At 43.6% G+C, this 20811-nt stretch overlaps 1 protein-coding gene across 2 annotated transcripts in view; it reads left to right on the forward strand.

Annotated features, from left to right (window-relative positions):
- Window positions 1-18810, forward strand: part of SNX4 (sorting nexin 4) — a 467422-nt gene extending 448612 nt beyond the window's left edge. Inside the window, exon 15 of one of the 2 annotated variants that reach the window (XM_085647507.1) lies at window positions 11426-18810. In XM_085647507.1, coding sequence (XP_085503633.1) covers window positions 11426-11473 — 48 coding nt within the window. In that variant the 3' untranslated portion in view covers window positions 11474-18810. The remainder of the gene's footprint in view (window positions 1-11425) is intronic. The other variant, XM_085647506.1, reaches the window with a different exon arrangement.
- The last annotated feature ends 2001 nt before the right edge of the window (window positions 18811-20811 follow it).

A 20811-nucleotide genomic window follows, 5' to 3' on the forward strand; every position in this document is an offset into this window, starting at 1 on the left:
TTAAATCATCTAAACAATATTATTACAATGACAGTATCTGGAGAGGAAAAAAATAGAGCAGTACAATGACAGACTACACAGAATTATAATTACCTAGAATGATGTGGAAACCAACCCCTTGGCCAAGGAGTTGGAAGGGTCCCCTGGGACAGCTCAGGTGACAAAGGTTTCAGGACAGGTTTCAGGGACAGGATAGATTACCTCTTCTAGATCCGACGCCTGCGTCGCACCCCTCTCTGACACTATCTTCCTCCTCAATTCATCCGCGATCTTCTTCTAATTCTTTGTCTTATTTCCCTCCTCGATTCTTGCGCGATCTTCTAATTAATTAGATTTGGCTCCAAGTTCTGCAATTCGATTCTTCTTCAGTATTTGATCAGCTCTCGGACAGCATCCCAGTCTCTCACCATCTCAGCAACACGAGCAGCAATCTAACTAACTAAACTACCTCAATTATACTTTTCTAATGGCATGTACCACCCCTAAATGTTTCAGATTTATGACACTCCTAATTCTGATTGGACAGGCAAGAGGGGAATGATCATCACACCATGCTAAGTTTTTACAATTTTCTAGTTCGTTGTTCAGTGGTCCCGCCCCTTAATTTATTTTCCCAAGCTTTACTTCCCACCCGCATTTCACATCTTCATCAATAAAAAGAATACATATAACAGTTGTCTTGTTCATCCTGCAGGATGTCCATCACTTTCCCAGGACAAGTTGCGAACGCAATCCAAGCACACCCTCATGGCTTCTGGCTGGTTGTCACTGCGCCGGTGTGAGGAGTCACGTGAAGTATAGACTTTAGCATCGCTCAGAGGCCCAAATACAAACTAATAGAGAGGTCAAAAAGAAACATGTTAAAATCAAAATAAAATGATTTCACTGTATACCACCTATCTCTATTCTAATCCCATTTACTTATAATAGGTCTCCCTGCATTAGCATTTAGTAAATAGCATGTTTCAGTTTCAGCGAGGCAGATGCTTAGCATACAAGCTTTCAAGCGGCCATTTTAGAAGCAAGTGCGCAGAAGCAGAAAATTCCCTCCAAGCTTTAGTCCGTCATCCTGCATAGATGCAGTTGACCCATGCGCAGTGCAAATTCCCGCGTTAGCAGCCATTTTAAGTTTCACTCGGGTTACTTGTTAGTAAGACACATACGCAAGCTTCCTCTAAGCTAATTATATGGAATGTGGTGCATATTAGTCTTTACAAATATGATTAATACAGTGTTATGAGTTATCTGAGAGGATTGCTTCCGAGCAAGTCTCTTTTATACGAGTCCTTGCTCCATCACATGTAAGAAAAGAGAAGGTTTGGGCCTGGCAAGTGGGTGCACCTGCCAGGTCGACATGGCAGTAACAACTGCGCGCAGACACTGCAGCGGCAGGTCTGAGACATCTTTGAATGGCTGCTTGTGTGGGTGGCACAACCAGTGCTGCTAACCCACTAGAAGCATTTAGTGCACTGTACTAGGTACTTACTAGTAAATCAAATATCCCAATTATGGAAATCCATTCCTAACACAATTTACATGAAGAGCATATGCACTTTAGCACTGAATAGCAGTGGTACAGTGCCCAGAATCCTAAAACTAAAGAAAAATAGGTACAAAACAGGAGAGCATAAAGTCTGGGGGTCAACCTGCTGAAAAAGCCAAGTCTTACAATAACCCTTCTGTGTTTTCTCCTCTTCCTCACCCTTCCATGGTAGAAGAGCAGTTACACAGACTGGATGCTAGGCGTGCTGTATCTTACTATATCAACAGTATTGGACCTAAATGGGGTGAGCAGCCCTTTGCCATTTTGCTGGCGATAAGAAAGGCAAAGATTGACTAAGCATACCATTTAACATTAGATGAACCATTGTTTTAAGATATGCTATGCCTTGGGCAAGAAAAACCCCTCTGACTGTAATGACTGATAAATTCTGGGTGACTATTTGGTCTTTTTTTGTAAACCTTTCACCAACATTACTGCCAAAAGCTAAGGTGTGGATATTTCATCATGGCTTTGTTGCAGCACTTCCTTGGGCAATCACACCACTCAGTTCTACCTTCAGGGGTGAAGTATATTGCATTGATACATTTATAACATGAGGAATCTGCTTGAAGAAGTAGCCATCATAAGAAAATGTTACTTACCTTTTGGTACCAATATGTTTGGTGGATGCCATATCTTCCAGCAGATTCCATATTGCCTTCCCCCTCCCCCTTTGTAGTTGGTGCCATTCCCAATAAGATCCCAAGTTATGCAATAGTACTTCTGTTTACTATTGATATGCGCTCTCAGTTCCTCTCTGCATGATTAAGCGGGACATGGAAAAATGGCCTAGCCATCAATATTCGTTCTCATCGTGGCAATCTCTGGAAGTTGCCTTCTTCAACTGTAAGGAAGATAGCTTCCACAAATTCATGAAATCCTTGAAGACTGTCCTCTTCAAGGAGTCTGTTGGTCTGCTCCCATACCAATTATCAGGCTTTTAAGTCTACCTTTTATTATTAGACTTTCATTGCATCTGATTACCATTCTATGCACTTTTTGTAATTTCACAATTGAAGCAAATCAAGGAAACCCCAGTGCAAGACAAACATAATGAACACAAAATTAACTTGTGCTTATAGGACTAGGATACGAGCATGATTAACTTGTCAGTTGACAGAACGTGGTTTATGAGGGACGAGACTTACCCCTTAATCACTTCGAAGCTTGGAAGATTCCATCTGGCTATTAAGTGTTTAAACCATTCATTTTGTAGACTTTGTGACTATACAAGAATGAGCAAGGTAAAATATTGTCTCAAGGGAGGTTCAGCGTTGGAAAAATATCTGTAACTGTCTTGAGATTTCGCCTTCATACGTACTCATTCGCCTGCCAGGGTTTAACATCAAGGTAGATGAAAAGATTAGATCTCTTCAAGAGGCACTCAAATGGGTTTCAAACAACTAAGTGCTCAAAGTTTTCATCTCCCCATTGGGATTATGAAATATTGATTTGTTTGCTACTGCCAGTTTAATCAGGGTAATTCCTTTCTGCTTTTCCACCATATTCTGCCCTTCCCAAAGTCATAATAAAACTCAAGCAGCACCAAATGCAGGTGAAACTTGTAGGAAAGTTGCCCTTTCTGCATGATCACCTTGGTTTTTTCAGCGTTTGCTGGACCCTATATATTTGCTGGTTTTACAACTCTGTGTACTTTACCCCAGGTAATGAGTAGTAAAGTGCCTGTGCTACACCTCTAAACATAGTTGAATTGGCATTTTCCTAATTGTTATATTTAACTTACATATAAGGCCCTAGTATATGAAGCACAAAATGTACACAGACCCGGTCAGTTAAATGTCACTACTGCGACTGCAGCACCTATTGCACCATCCACTACAGTGACAATGTAAAGCATGGCTTCACGCCGGATGTTCTCATCCTATGACGACCGAAGCTCACCTGATTGTTTTTTGCCCAGCCAGATTGGAATTATCACTGGCTGAGCGACGACCAAAATATTAATCTTCTTCATACAGCCCTGAGCAAGTCGCGGAAATATTGTTCCACATGCGACGAAACACGTGTCGGCTGGTTTCTTCTGGTCTTTGGCTCTCAAATGAAAATTAAAGGACTGAATATTTCTCGACGCTTCAGAAGATAATTTTCTCATCTGTTGGCTTTTATATTGTAGTTCATGTTTATACTGACATACTGCTTACTTACTATTATGGGTGCCTAGGTCAGTGATTAATGTCGTATTGTGAGGGTTTTACCCACACTCAATTGGGGGGTTACAGGGCTTATCCCCTCGCCTAGTTGCACCATACTCATCTCATATCCCTTCAGACTTCTGCATCTATTAAGCAGAGCCCCTAAAAATTTCCCTGACCACTAAAATTTCCTTCTTTAGAGTGTGTCCCCATATAAAACAAATCTGTTCTACGTTTTGCTGTACCCTGGATCATTTTAGATTTCTTTTTTTAAACATATTTCAGTAGCACCTAGTGAGATGTAGGATTCCTTGTGTGAGCCCACTCTGGTGCTACAGAAATTACGCACCAAACCTGAGGTATGTTTTCCTGCAACCACCTTGAGTGCAGCACACACAAGCAAAGGCTTGTGAAGCAACCATACGTGATTTCTTTGCTGACTCTTCTCCCCTTCCCCAGCACCCCGCACTTCTTCCATCTTCTGTCATACCCTCTGGAGCAGCTATTGTCTGGGCTACACTACGCTGCACACAAATTGGTCTGTGCTGTGCCCACATCAGATTCTGTCCAAGCCAGGAACTTTGCTGTGGCACAGTTCTGCTCATCGCTTTTTGTGGTGTCTGTGCTGTTCGGCTCCATAGATTCTTAGCAAGGTGAGCAAAGCTTTGTCAGATGAAGAAGGCAGGGCTTCTTCTTTAGGGCTCATGAATTTCCTGAGCCCTACCCTTCTCACTATAAAGATGCATCAGAGGCGGACATTCTGATTACCTTATAAGTTCTGACATATCACTTGGTATGTTTCCAGAAGGGATAATGTGCTGCAGAACATCTCATCTAGGGCCCGATAAAATGGGATTACTTTACCCCAATCCTGATGTGACTCTACTAGCTGCCTTTGCCGGCCCACGCCATCTTCAAGAGCACCTGCATCATTTACAAAGCCATAATTACCAGCAGCCCCGCATATCTGGCTGACAAGGTAATCATCTGTGGTGGGTCTCAGCATACCTGTAGCCAAGAACTAAAGAAGTATTTTTTTTTTAAAAGTAGTAAGGCTTTTCTATCTAGGCATCCCTCCACAACATCGGACCGAAATACCTCAACGAGAGTGTATCCTTCCACATACCCAAGAGGGACCCCCGCTCCGCAGACCTCGCCCTGGCAGAGGTCCCCCGCATCTACAGAAACAGGACCGGTGGGATAGCCTTCTCCCACATCGCAGCCAAAACCTGGAACACGCTCCCTCTGGACATCAGACGCTCCCCGACAATGCACACGTTCAGGAAGGACCTCAAGACCTGGCTCTTCAACTGATCCAGTGCCTGGTTTGAGAGGGTAAATAGTGATGGGTTAGACCTTTTGAACCAAAGATTGCTTTTCTGTCTGGATTTGATGGATGTGATTGCAAGGTCATTGACAGAAGGTGTTGTTCTCAGATATCAGAGATACCCTTAGGGGTGATTCAGCGCTATATAAAACTATAAATAAATAAATAAATATCATTCTTGGGTGAATGCTTTGGGAGTTTCAGGGACTGCTGATACTTGATTGATGGCAAGAGGCTGTTTAGAGAGAAGGCAGATATCTCCACTGAGAGCTGCTTCTCACTTGTTCTGACTTGCCTCTTCTTCAAGGCATTCCAAACAATTTAGAAAGTTCAGGGCTGCAACAAGCTAATCTTATCTAGACTCTCCTTACCCTGGCACAGTCCTTGATGTCACTATTTTTGACTAGTTGGGAGTGGATGTAACAGAGGACAAAGCAGCAACAGTGTTTGTCATCATGGGCTAGCGCCCCCAAAACTGCATTAAACTCATTGACCTAGCAGCTGCATGCACGCCAGTTGAAGGCTGAGATTTCTTCCCAAGTGAAGAGAGATCACCTTGGACCGATGGGTCTCACAGAAAATAAGACTGGGTTTCTTCCTTACAGTATTACAGACGCTCATGCCTTTTCTTGCCTAGCCCCAGATCCTTTCTTGCCTACCCTCACGCCATCTCGTTCTGGGCGAGGTAATCACATTTATGTAGTATCTGGTTCTTCACCTGGGGTTGCCTTCCTACACTGCCGGGAAGATCCCTGTTAGTGTATTCTTTTTAGCGGTTGGTGGCAATACTCTTCCCTAACAGAGTATATTCGCTAAATAGGAACAGATAAAATTGCCTCATCATTTTACTTCAGGCTAAAGCTTACTGCTTCTGTTTACATAGTTCCCCGGTCCCATCTATAGTCTCACATGCCAATTTATTTACCTTCTTTTCCTGGTTTTTGTGACCTGGCTCCCAGGAGTCCACCCATGGTGCACCAAAGGGCTGTAGGAGCTGAGCGCTCCTCTTATGTAGTTGAGTCAGTCGTTCTGGTGATTCACAATCAATGTTTCTGCAATGCACGATGTATGATGCTAACTGTATGTTCGAGGCATATGAGCTGCAGAGATTCACACTTTGTGCATAGATCGCCATCTGGTGTTGGGCTCGGGTGCTTGCACCTTGTTGTCTGGAAAGAAGTCTTTTGTAGTCACGGGATAGGTGACTCCTCCCTTGGAGGATAGTGCGCATGGGCATCGACTCCATCCTCAGATTGTTTTTTTTCCGCCATCGCGTTCGATGTAACTTCAGCGCTTCGGTTCGGTACCGTGTTATCCAAACCTTTTCGACGCGCAAACCATCGCAAACTCGCCGGTATTGTTTTTGTTCGCTTGCCTTTCGACGCGCTAGCTCAAATACTCGATTCCGGTCGTCGGCGCGGGCCGCTGGGCCTAGTGACACCTTTCAAGCCTACGGCTAATGGAAAGGACTCCATTCAAAAAATGCCCCCAGTGTGGAGCTAAATTTCCACACTGCGACCGACACAAGGCTTGCAAACTCTGTCTCTCGCCCGAGCACGAGGAGAAAACTTGCCACGCCTGCGCCTCCTTCCGGTCCAAGAAGACTATTCGTGATCGCCGGGCCCGACAAAACGTAATGGCGCAACAGGATGCACCGGTGCCAGAAGACATCTTCGATGAAGGCCCGATGTTCCGGAGGCAGAGGATTCGGAGGATCTGGACATCGTTTCCGAGGCAGGCGACTCCGATGACCACATCACTCCAGGTCAACGAGTGAGTACAACTGCCCCTGCCCCGACCCGAAAAAAAGAAGGCTCCGGTCAAGACTTTACCTGCAGGCGCCAGTCGCGACCAAAACAAAGCATCAGAATCCCTGCCCCCGGGCCCGGCTCTGAAGACAAAGGAAAAGCCTTCCAGCAGCTTGGGACTGAGCAAGCCACATGTCAGTGTCCCACAAACACCATCTGCACCGAAGTCGGGAGCACATCCTTCTCCCACAGTCTCCAAAAAGGCCTCGGCACCGAAAGAACAAAAGGCCTCGGATCCGAAACCAAAACACTCTGAACGGAAAAAGTTTCCGACTCGACACCGAAGCCGAAGGATCCAAAAACCCCTTCAAAGGCTCCAGAGCAGAAATCTAAATCCCGCGCGGAACCGAAAAAATCGACGCCGAAAGCAACTATCGAAGAGGAAGAACTTTTTCTGCCGGATCCCATCGATCCGAAACAAAAAACTCTCCAAGTGGACCCTAAGACAGGCCATATTGTCAGCGTTCCACCCAAGAAGAGGAAATTGGACACCCCACACATCCCTGAGGTGCCTGTGAAGAAAAGGGACTGTGCAACTTCACCCTTACGACCCTCTTCTGTTCTTCCTACTAAACCTTCCTCTCCTCCAAAATCTCCCATACTTCCCCCATATTCACCACCACCACAGGATGATGATGATTAAGGGGGTGGGGACGGCAACAATGACCCTTTCACATGGGATGACTATGATGACCCAGTAGATCCTCCAGACCTTCCTGATCCTGATACATACCCAACAAAGCCATCTCCCCCAGATGACAATATTGGCTTTAGTCAGCTCATTGATAGGGCTGCCCAGTACCATGGTGTTCAAATGCATTCGGACCCCACAGAGGAAGACTTCCTAATAGACAGTTTTGCACAGTCACAAAAGACAGTACAAACTTTACCCATGTTAAAAGGCGTCATTAAACATGCCCCAGAGATATTTAAGGACCCTGTAAGGGCTAGAATTCTCAATCCTCAGATTGATAAAAAATATAAACCCGACCCTAATGATCCCACCTACATTAAGGGCCAACTTCCCTTAGACTCCCTGGTAGTGACCAATGCTAGAAAGCGTGCCATCTCTCAGACCTCCAGTGATGCTCCACCTCCAGACAAAGAGTCTAAATTACTGGACGCTTCGGGCAAACGAGTTGCCGCCCAGGCAGCCAATCACTGGAGGATAGCTAATGCGCAGGCATTACTTGCCAGGTACGATAGGGCTCATTACGACGAGCTTGAAACCCTAATGCAGCATTTGCCTGACCTATATAAAGCCAAAGCTAATGATTTTATCCAGGAGGGCAAATTAATAACATATGCATCAGTTAAGTGTGCCCTTGTAGCAGCAGACACCGCATCTAGATCCATCAACACTAGTGTGTTACCAAGAAGACATGCCTGGCTACGCATTTCTGGGTTCAAACAAGAAGTGCAGACTACTATCCTCAATCAGCCGTTCAATCACAAACAATTTTTTGGCCCAGTTGTGGATACAGCTTTAAAAAAAATGAAAAAGGACACGGAGACTGCTAAATCCATGGGAGCATTACAGTCTCCATCTACACGCGGCTCCTTTCGACGCTCCTTTTATAGAGGAACATCCGTACAGACACTGCTTCTTCCTCCTATAAAAGTCCCACACAAACATCTCCCAACAAGGGATATTTTAGAGGTGGATAGAGGGGAAATAACAACAAAGGTAGAGGCCGAGGTAACAACAACACCCGCGCCTCTCCCAATAATAAACAGTGACTTCCCTTTACTCCCTCCAGACCATTCCAATCCGGTCGGAGGGAGACTCTCACAGTTCCTACCTGTCTGGAATTCCATCACTACTGACAAGTGGGTAAGACAAATTATCCAGTATGGTTACTGCCTGGAACTTACTGCAACTCCCCCCAACATCCCTCCCAAACAACATTTGACGCTCCTGAAACAGGAAGTTCTCTCACTGCTTCAAAAGCATGCAATTGAACTAGTTCCCTTACAGCATCAGGGAACATGAGTTTACTCCCTGTATTTCCTCATCCTCAAGAAAGACAGCACTCTAAGACTAATACTGGACCTCAGACCTCTCAATCTTTACATACAATCAGATCATTTTCACATGATCACTCTTCAACAAGTCCTTCCACTGCTTCAACAAGGCGACTTCCTTGCCACACTAGACCTCAAGGACACCTACTTCCATATTCCCATACACCCTGATCACAGGAAATATCGAAGGTTCACAGTGGACGGCCAACACTATCAGTTCAAAGTTCTGACATTCGGGGTGACCACGGCACCCAGAGTGTTCACAAAGTGCCTTGCGGTAATAGCAGCGCACTTGCAAAGGAAGCAAATCCATGTATTTCCATACCTCGACAAATGGCCAAGTCATACAACCAATGTGTTCACCACACTTAACAAACTATTCAGCTGCTACACAGCTTGGGGTTCACAGTGAATTACACCAAGTCACACCTTCAACCCTCCTACCTACACCAGTACCTAGGAGCCACAATAGACACTTCCAAAGCTATAGCATACCCCAGTCCAGCTAGGATAGCCAGTATGAAAACCCTCATCACCAAATTTCAGCCCCAACACTCTCTTCCAGCCCGAGTGTTTACGCAACTCATAAGAATGATGGCCTCTTGCATTTTCATTGTACCTCACGCAAGACTTCAAATGTGCCCTTTGCAGGAATGCTTAGCACGTCAGTGGAACCAGGCTCAAGGTCAACTTACAGATCTGGTGTTGGTGGTCAGCCGCACACATCGCTCACTGCAGTGGTGGAACACTCAAAAACTTTCCAGAGGGCGGCCGTTCCTAGAGCCAGTTCCACAGAAAGTGCTAACAGCGGACGCATCACTCACAGGCTGGGGAGCCCATCTTCTAAATCACACAATAGAGGGCAAGTGGACCACTCAACAAAAACAGCTCCACATCAACCACCTAGAATTACTAGCAATATTTCTAGCGCTAAAGTCATTCCTAGTACATCTCCTCCACAAAACTGTCCTAGTCCGCACCGACAATATGACAGCAATGTATCACATACAAAAACAAGGAGGAACACACTCGTTGCAGCTGTCTAAACTGGCACAAAACATATGGAGATGGGCCATTCCACAAAACATATATCTTCTGGCAGAACATCTTCCAGGAGTGAACAATCAGATTGCAGATCTGTTGAGTCGTCAGACTCAGCAGATACACGAATAGGAACTTCATCCCCTGCAACCCTTTTTCCACATGTGGGGCCATCCAGACATAGATCTGTTTGCCACACACGCAAACGCAAAATGCCCAACCTTCGCCGCCAGGTACCCACACCCGTTGTCCATGGGCAATGCGATATGGATGAACTGTGTGGGGTCTGGATGGCAAATTGCTAACTGTATTTAGAAGGAGTACTGTGACTTTGTGCTCTGGTGTCAATTACACAAGAGCTTGTTAGAAAACATTGTAAGAAAAGGTACTGATTTGGAATGTATGTAAACATGTCGCTTATAGCCAGTAGCTGCTAGAACTTTTTCTTTTAATCATCTGTACATTCACTCCCTCATTTCATTTCCTAAACCCCATACAGATATTGAATTCCAATTTGCTTCCCAAGACATGCTTTAAATTTTAATTGACGTTTTTTTAAAAAGCTTATGGAACATGCACATAAGCAATATATCTCGCTACAGTCATGGAAAATGTTGGGCGATTTTATTTTATGGGTTTTCCCTGTTCTTTATTGAGGCTTGCATAGCAACTAGCAAATTGTCAAGCAAATGTGGGTCCTCGATCTGGTGCGATTCCAGTGTTTTACAAATGTTTGAAGTGATCTAGGACACACTTATCCTTCATCTTCAGTAGCTGTTTCTCCTATTAGGAGTATTTGCAAGTCAGTGCTTTATTCCGCAGCATGCCTTCATGTGTTCCATTTCCTAAAGAAAGAAAGATACTTGTATTTGTCCACTGGACCGAGCTTTAGAGAGAGTCTTCTGAAACCAAGATATTGCGGGCTGATGTGAATTTGAAAACTGTGGTTCGTAATGTTATGGTCTCCTGTTTTAAAAGACAAAGTAGTGGTTAACAACTATACAAGGGCAATACAACATACTTTATTATTTACATCATAAGGTATTTACTTACTGGATCCATTAAATATTCCTCACACTCCATCAGGCGTCAACTAAAATGAAGTATTTGTACCACTTTTGGCATTCCTGACAAGACAAGCATGTGAAACGATGTGATGGATGCCTAACATTAGATTCATAATCGCTATACAAATAATAGCGGCAGCCATTTTCTTTTATGACGTTATACGGGCAAAGTAGCCATACGGTTTTTGGGGTCTATATCTTCACTCATTTTTTACCTTATTATTAAGTCCTGTGCAAATTGTTATGTTGGTATCACATTTTGCACGATTCGAACGCTAAGCTACCTCACTAATACATGCAGATATGTTGTGCAGAACTGAGTAGCATTTAGGGAAGAGTGATGCCCCCAGATGAGTTTACTTCAGTTTATTTTACTGTTAAGTATGTTCCTTTCTCTAGTCTTAAGTCAACCCCTTGTTGGTACTGTCTTTCTTAAGCTTTGCCCTCTTTCTCTTTCTCAGGGAATCCAAGTTTGGACCAATGCAAAGGAATGTTTCAACAAGATGTGACCGTGCCAAGACCAGTTCCTACTCAGCCAAGTGCCAGAGACCAGTAGCACAAGCGCACACACTTCTGTATGAAGAGGAACTTTATACATCCGGATTTGCAGTGAGGCAAATACTTTTGGCAAAGTGCAGAGTGGCACAAAAACCTGTACTGTAAAGGTTACCATTTAGCTAGATCCCATGAGGCTCGTGCCTCTGGGTATAATGTTGCCACCCTTCAGTTCCATATGCCTTCTTGCAGCGCTACTCTTATATAGTACTATTTTTGTTTCTGTTGACACTGCACAAGTGATCGTGTTATCTGAGCTGCCCCCAAAACGCCAAGCTTTCACAATTTTAATCTCCGACACTACTGTTAACTTAGTCAGACATTAAATTTATTGTTTATAGTGTGATTATTTAAAATCTTTACAATAAAAGCAATTCCAAAAACTATCTTATAAAAATAGCAGTTTAAAAAAGTAATGTGCAAAAAGCTAGGAGCAGCAGTTGATGCATTTCTTAAAATAAAATAGCCAGAATGGATTAAAAAAAAACGGAAAGCATTTAAGTGGTAAAAAGTTTTTGTTCATAAGTTTCTTTGGTAAAATGACTAGGATTGAAAACACACCATGCGTAGAACAGGTGGACGTTTAAAGATTTTTGTACTTCAGGAGGAGGAAAAAGCAGGTTCCTGGAAGGTAAAATTAGGGCAAAACGCAGTTGATTATGGGGGTACGTCCGTATGTTTTGACCAGCTCTATTGTTCCGCCAGTTTAAGGGCCTTCTCGACCCCTAGTAAGTACTTGACACTTCTGGCAATAGAGCCCTGGTCTGATGCATTGAAACAGGAAAGGAAGTCGTATCGCAGTGTCACATGGTCTGACCCAGGTTTTCTGTTGTCTTGCCACTTAATCTGCACATCTGTCCTCGAGTGCCCTCAACCAGGGCTTACTGTGCGGTAGCGTTGGAAGTTCTCTCAGTTGACTGGTCAGAAATTTCCTTCTTATCTTGGGATTTAGTACTTCACACGGTTGTGTAGCTTTTTTAGCACGACCCAGTCGTGTGACCTTTTGGCTAGGGTATCCCTGTCTTCAAGTGATGTGAGGATTTTGGAAGATTTTGCCACAGTTTTTTTTATTGATTTTGATTTACAGTTGTTGACCATAATCCCCCCAAGCTTAGTAGGTCGATAGTATCATTAGGATGTTTACATGCTAGCGAGTGTGGTTCCTTTATTATCTCTTTCCATGGATAGTGATTGATGGAATTTACCTCAGAGTTTTTTAGTTTGTAGCAAAAAGGATGCCCTTCTTGAGTAAGACTGCTTTGTTAGCCCAAACTCAATCCTGATTTTCCAGGCAAGGTGCTGCGGGGGAGCAGAAAGATTTGCCTATATATTCAGATCACTGCTTAATCCAGGGCCAGAATGGCTCTCCCACGGAGTCTTTCGCTGCCGTAGACCAGGGTGGGGACTACCTTAACTCTGGTGATTTCGAGAATTGAGCACTGTGATGGTCCATAGTATTTCCAGGCCAGCTGTGAGGGCGAGTCCTTTCTTTTGGATTACTTCTTTGTTTATTCTAAAGGATGCATCTAGTATGAGGCCAAGGTATTTGTTGCTATTTGTTTCCTCGACCCTGCTCCCCCCTAGTTTCATGCTGACGTTCCACCTCGGCCATTGTGAAGAGGATTTTTTTTTTAAAATGTATTTTCATCCGGTTTGCATCAGCGTATACCTTGGTGGCCTGCATTAGGCTCTTCATCCCCACAGTTCTGCTTAGCAGCACCAAGTCGTCCACATATAGTAGATTGGATCAGTGGGTCAACCCTAGTTTGGGAGCGTGGGAGTTGATAGAGGTGATTATCGGTGGCAGGTATGTTAAATATAAATTGAATAGCATTGGCGCCAGTACACACCCTTGTTTGAGCCCTCTTGTTGTAAGTATGGCCCTTGAGAGGTTTCCAGCATTACCCAATTTGATCCTAACACAGGTATTGCTGTATAACGTTTCTATTGCTTTCTGGAGGTGAAGTGCAATTTGCCATTTCTTCAGTTTCTCACATAGTTTATTCCGGACTACCTGGTCAAAGGCGGCCTGGTAGTTGATTTAGCATAGATAGAGGGGGAGCTTTGAGGTTTTGGAGGAGTCAAATATAAGAGATATGTCCATTATGTTTGTTGTCATTCCTAGAGAACCCTGTTTGGGTATAGGGAATGCTGGAGTTTGATTCTACCCAGTCTCTGTGGTGCTCATGAAGAACCCTGGCATAATATTAAGCTTCGTTGTCGATCAGGGTGATCAACCTATAGTTACCTGGTTCGAGTTTATTACCTCCTTTGTGGATTGGGGAGATAATGGATCCTGTCCAGGAAGGTGGAATTGGTTCCTCAGCAAGGGTGTGGTTGTAGAGTGCTAATAGCGCTTCAGCTAATTTTTCTGGGTTGGTTTTGTATATAGCCTGAGGGATGCCATTTGGTCCTGGTGCCCCGGTGAGCTGTCCCTTGGTTATCTGCCGGTGTACCTACTCTAGTGTAATTTTGATGATGCCAAAACTTGTCTGTTCCCTGCTCCGGGTCCTGTCTTGGGTTTTCTGGCCCCAGTTTGTGCTTAGGCAATGTTGTTGGCTGAAATAGGCTTGTAGGTAGATGACCCTGTCAGCTTTTGAGATATTGGAGCCGGGCTTCCTGGTAAGTGTGTTTTTTTTAGGACATTGACCGTGTTCCTAAAGTTGCTCAAATTGTTGTGTTTGAGATCCCAAATGAGTTTTTGCCCAGAAGGTCTCGTAGTTTTCCTTTTTGGCTGCCCACATTGCTTGTCTAAATTTCTGCTTTGCGACCCTCAAAGTGGCTGCATTTGATTTACTTAAGTGGTTCCATTGGACTGCTCGCAGGGCATTATTCACTTTCCACTTTAGGTCCTTAAGTTTGGCTGTCTTGTAACTGTTGAGGCTGATCGGGTTGAAATTACCTTGATTGTGTGCCCCTAGTTTTTACTTTTGTGGAGAACTGCTAAGTGAAAGTGGTTGTGAATTCCACCTATTTATCCGTTGTGCCCTGGGAATGATTCGCTCTTTGCTGGTGCTTAGTTTCCTCTTGTTCCAGATTTTCAATTGTGTCAGATAATCATTTAATCTTCTTGACATTGAGTGGGTGGTCCCAGCTACTTCGCTTGTCCTCTTGCTTTCAATTAGGAGCATGGTCAGGTCCAGCTCCTGACGGAGGTGGTCACTCTCTGAACTTAGCTCCATTTTGTACGTGGTCACTAGGTGTAGAAGTGAGAGACACCAAAGTGTGATTTATTAGTGAACTTCCTGATTGAGAGTGAAATGAGAGGGCTTAGCGAATGTCACCTTTAATACGGTCTTTGAGAGCTCGTAGCCCCAGGTGCCCTAGTTTCCCAAGCAGGGAAAGGCCCAACTGTTCCTTTCTTCCTGTGTTGAGCTAGGTTTGTATTGGGATAGCCCACTCTTGTTCCTGGGCCTCTGTAATTTCGCTGCTGTTTGTTTGACCTAACAAAGTCATATTAAAGCCCCATGTCACTATCAGAAGAGTGCTCGGATATTGGCCTTCTAGGCTGATGATGTGGTAGATTAGCTTTGTTGATAACGCCAAGCGGTCTTTCTTCATGTGCGGCACATAAAGATTCATCAGCATTAATTTAGTTCCTTTCCCTCGACTGTAATTGATAAGTGCAATTTCTGGAGTCTCTCTTGACCTGTGGTTTCTGTCTTGCACCTTATCTATAGCGCAATTGATGTGTATACTCATTGGCCTCATTTGTCATCTCTGGTGGCTGGGGTGGTGACATGAGGAAATGCAGTAATTGGTTCTGATGCTCAGGTCTCCTGGAGCGCCATTATGGAGAATGTGTCAAGGTAGCTCAATATGTCGGGATCGTTGATTTTAACTTTCATGCCATGAATGTTCCTTGAGCAGTGCCTTAGATTGGAGGCTGCCTGGTTCCTTCCGGGTCCCAGGGGCTTGGAGCAATCTGTTGCCGGCTGTCGAATGATTGCGCCTGCAAACCACCACATTTGTTCCTGGTGGGCCCAGTTCCTGGTTAGTCCAATGGGCTGGTGGGCAGGTCGTCTCCTTTTTCTTGGTTGTTCCGCTTGGGAGAGTTGCCTATTGCTTTCCTAACGTCCGAGTACATTGTAGATATGGACGTGGGTTTTTCTGACCAAGCGCTTTTTGCCCATGTGAACGGTTGCGGGTATTCCGATTCAAGATAGATTTCTACTAGGATCCCCCAGTCCATGAACTGTCTGCTTTCTTCCATTATTTTTTCTGCGATTTCTGGTGAATTCCAGGTATCCCTGGTTGAGTCGCTATTTTGGCCGTGGTTGATGAACTGGACAAATTATATTTCAGCTAAAGATATCCCTGCTAGGGAGGGTATCTGCCTCAAGAGTCTCCGTAGATTCCCTCGGTTTAGAATATCTTCTTGTCCCCATGAGCGAAATTTTGGATGAAACAAAGTGCTGCTTCTAGACCTGCAGGAGTTTTATTTTTTTCCTGCCCAGCTTATGTTGTCCTAGTCGGGGTCTGGGCCCTTTGTTGATCAGCTAGGAGTGGGCGGCTTGAGGTGTTCACCCTAGGTCCAGTTGGCCCACTCTCAGATCTTTTAGCCCCCCTGTGGTGTATGAATTGAGAGGTGAGTCATTGCCCTGATCCCTTTGGCAAAGGGTGTTTCCCTCCCTGTTGTTTGCGACCGTCCTGGTTAGACCGAGTGATCCACTCCTGGGTCTTTTGAGTGTTGCCTCTGGGTCTGGGTTTTGCGGTTCCCTGTCGTCTCTGGCCCCTAGAGGGGGGTCGATTCCTGCTCAGATGTTACTTTCCAGTATTGCTAGTGGGGGTGGCGTTATTGGACTTGGCTTGGCATACCTTGCATCGATCAAGGTGTTTCCGGGTGTTTCTCAGAGGGCAGTTTCTTTGAAGTCTGAGCCAAGAAGAGTACCATTTGTGGCTCCTGGGTGTATGGTCGAGTTTTCAGTTGCTCTGCCCTTTGCTTCTGTTTGGATGGCGAGGTTCCATCCTTGTTGTAGAGTGTCTTCCAGCAGAGCTCTTGTCCCATGTGTCCTAGTTGGGTGGTTTTGCAAATGTATGGTTGCTATGGGTTTTGCCCCTTTGTACCCTTTGAGTTCTTTACTTCGGTCGAGGTCTTGTGCAGATGGCGCCCACCTCCCTGGGGATCATTCAGGTGGTTTTTCGCCACTATGGTTTGCTATGCCTGCTCTATTTTGGGTGCGAGAAGCAAAGTCTATTTGCCACGTTTTTGGGAAGTTTTTGTTACTAGATTTCCTTTTTTCATTCCTTTTTGTTTTTGCCCTGTTTCTAGTATCGCAAATAATTTGATTGTCCTTTTTTATAGATGGCTGATTTTCCGGGAGGGTTAGCGTGTTGCTTGTGGTCCCTATGTTTGACTTGCAGCTTATTTCAAGCAGAGTCTTTGTTAAGTGGCCCTCATGAACAGGGCCACTTTTGGTGAAGGGGATTTGGTTTCCTTTAAGATCCATGTAGAGGCCCTTGGCCTTTGAGGAGTTTGTGTCTAGATTTGGCTCTATATCTTTGCATTGTTGTGTGCACACATTGTGCCATTGGAATGACCTTGCAGGGGCCAGTCGAGTTCTTGCATGATAGACCGGGTCTGGTGTGTGTGATGCACACTCGTGGTGTGACCGTCTAGATGCTGAGGTGGCATGGATGTTGGACATCCGATTCTTTGACTCTTCGAGTCCTTTCGGAGTCCTTGACTGCCATGGCAGCCTTGAAACTGCTGGGGTCTGCTTCAAGGATGAACTTGTCTGTGACATTCCTCTCAGTGACCTCATTCTAGGGTCTATCTCAAAACCCGTATCTACATAAGAGTGTCCCGGACCATAGAAACAAGTCCACTCCACCCTCACTTCAGTGAAGCTGCCTCTATCTAGATGGATCCGATGTTTGTGTGATTTCTAGTTTTATCAGAAGCCCACGATCTGCGATAAGAATGTTTACCACATCTTATGAATATAACTAAACTGGCTAGGGCTATCTATATATTTTTTCACAAAACAAATGCCATATGCAGCTCGTAACTATGTCTTCTATGTCAAACAAGTCATTTTATTGTGCCTATCATCTATTGCTCAGTCATTTTTCGACTGCAGATAGCTTCCTTGTATTTTTAACTAAACGTCACGCTGCCACCATTTCGTAATGGCCACTTTAAAGAGGCTGTCTAATATCCAGGAATACTTATAATTGTCAAGGAGAAATTACCAAACATTTATTTTGAGGAATGTGCCATTTTTGCAGAAATTGGACTGCATGTACCTTGTTAAGCTGTCACTCATGGAATGCCTAACATAGCAATGTCTCATACACGTTGTGGTGAATCTGCACAGCTGCAGCATGCTGCTTAGTTAGGTGTGAAAATCTCACTCATTTTTACTCCTCTCCTTTTTATACATCCGTTTTGATAGGAAAACGTGTGATTTGCAAAATCAATTCACAAACCCAAGTCTAAATGAATAAAAAGTAAAGCTGTGTCAAAATGGTTTTATCTGTAACTTGTTTGGATGTGTCTTGAATTTACATTGTTCATGAATTGAATGAATCAAATGATTTGCTATAACCTGATCATGTGTGTCTTTCTGCAGCATATAGTGTGGCTGAAGATGAATATTATTCGTTAGAGGCCAATGAAAAATTATTTTGAGCAGTGTGAATGTTCATTAAGCTCAAAAACGTTTGTGATCAAGCTGAGCAGTGGTTTCACAGGCAAAAAAATTTGGCCAGCTAGGGCCAAGACTTTCTAGAGACTCCTCCTTACTAGGATTCTTTTGATTGCTCACTGCCAGGGCTTGAATGGTCCCAGTGAGTATGACTCTGTTATAGCCTCTCCCAGGTACCACAGATTTAGTCACAGTTCGAATCGGTTCATATAGGATCCATTCCTGACAGCATCTTTCTATCTGTGTAGAAGAGGGAGATGCGTTCTTTCAGACATCGAACACCATGCATTGATTGTGGCGGTCTTCAAAATCATTCCAATTAAACAACTCTGTTTTGAATCGAGCCCAGGGCCACAAGCACAGAAAATAACAGTACATTCCAGAACAGACTGCAAGCGCATGGACTGTCCAGTTAACATTCTTAAAAGGTGCCTTAATTTGATACCGTAGGGCACTACAATGTGTATGCACTTTGACTTTATTTGATGAAAAATACCGGTGCCTCTTTTTTCATTTGTTGTCATGTGTAATGTACTAAAGTATTGGTATGCCTTTTGCTTGCCCATTGTATTTAAATTGACAAGATTATACTCTTGTAAATTGTGTGCCAAATATGCTTAATAAAATGTGTCTTATCAGTATGCCCAGTCTGGTGTTTTTTTTTAAATTTGTGAATGGCACGCTAATTACCCATACCACAGCCATTGCAATTGCTACTAGAGATGCCTATGGTTTGCTTATCCCTAGTTATATTCTGCCTCTCCATAGTTTTACAGTGAATTTTAATAAGTGTTTGCCATGCATTTTAGTGCTGAGTGATGGCCGACAGTTTTTTTTCGGATTCTCATTCGAGGCTCGCCTAATGAGTCACCTCTCCTTAGATTGTCCCGGATTTCCCCGGACACTCCCAGTTTTTAGAGGACTGTCCCGGTGTCCAGACACTTTTCTTAATTTTAGGTAAATGTGCCGGTTTTTGGGGGTCAAATCATTCTGCAAAGCAGACATGAAAGTTATACCTCCATTCACAAGCGCCTCTGAAAACTAAAATGTTAAGTAATGTATCTGATTACGTCTGCTTGCTCCCAGCAGAGACAAAGTGGGGCGGAGGTAGGGGAGAACAGGGTGGAGGGATCCTGAGATATATGTATGTATGTGTGTATATGTATATATATATATATATATATATATATATTCACTGAAAAAAACATAGGTTTCAGGGGCATTATAGTTAGTTGGACATTTCACTCGTACAAAACCATAGAAATTTCCCCGTTATAGTTAGTTCAGCTAACTATAACGTGCGCGCCCGCAATGCACTGCTGATGACGTCACATATTACGTCACTCATGGCATGGTCAGTGACATCACTCATGACATCACTGATGACATCTCAAATGACATCATCCTTGTGATAGAGTGGCAGACCTCCTCTCACCCTAATATAAACTTTGATACACACACTCAAAAGTACAAACTAACATTTTCAAAACAATGGACATACCAATACCAGTTACAACACACCTATTCAGTAATTCTAAGACCCACATACACATCCACTTATTCACCAACAGTCCCTATACAGTCACTCATACATGTACTCACTCATCATATGTACTCATATACCTATACATCCTGTTACACACCGCCACTCATCCATAGAGTTACTTACACACACATAGTCACACATGCAAACAAAGTATCAAACATCCATTTACTTGCATATACAGTTATACACACACTACCACACTTACTTCTACAGAAACTTACACATACTTACTCTCTTAAACAATCACTTATAGAAACACCTACTTATTTGTACAGGAACTCTTCCAATCTCTCACTCTCACATATACTCACTTATATACACCAATTCTCACATATACTAGTTTAAAACATGTGTAGTTACTCATAAAGACCCTATTGGGACAGTCATTCACTCACTAACACACCCTTACACACACTCATCCACCTACACAGTCCTACACACATGCTGTCTTCAACACATACAAACAGTGAGTCACTCATTCATGCATCTATTCACTAAGTAATACCCCCCACCGAACCATACAGACCCTCATACTGATACTCAAAAAACCAACTAATAACCCATATAGACACTCATACACAAAGTGAGAGACTGATACAGATATTTACATATTTAAACATTACTCACTAACCCATATATTCACTAAGATACACTTAGTCAGTTATACAATCAATTTTAGAAAAAGAAAATCATCCATTTAGACACTTATATACCCATTTATTCTTCCATCGACCTTGAGATATGCATATATAAAACATATTTAATTTTCAGAAAAACACACATTCACTGGATGATGTCATCAGTGATGTCATTTGAGATGTCATCAGTGATGTCATGAGTGATGTCACTGACCATGTCATGAGAGATGTAATATGTGACATCATCAGCAGTGCATTGCGGGCGCGCGAGTTATAGTTAGCTGAACTAACTATAACGGGGGAATTTCTATGGTATTGTACGAGTGAAATGTCCAAGTAATTATAACGCCCCTGAAACCTATGGTTTTTTCAGTGAATTTCTAAGGTTTTTTAAATGCTAATTTCTAACTATAACGTGCCTGAAACCTATGGTTTTTTCAGTGAAAATATATATATTT

The sequence above is a fragment of the Triturus cristatus genome, chromosome 3_2 (assembly GCF_964204655.1).
Source record: "Triturus cristatus chromosome 3_2, aTriCri1.1, whole genome shotgun sequence".
Taxonomy (NCBI): domain Eukaryota; kingdom Metazoa; phylum Chordata; class Amphibia; order Caudata; family Salamandridae; genus Triturus; species Triturus cristatus.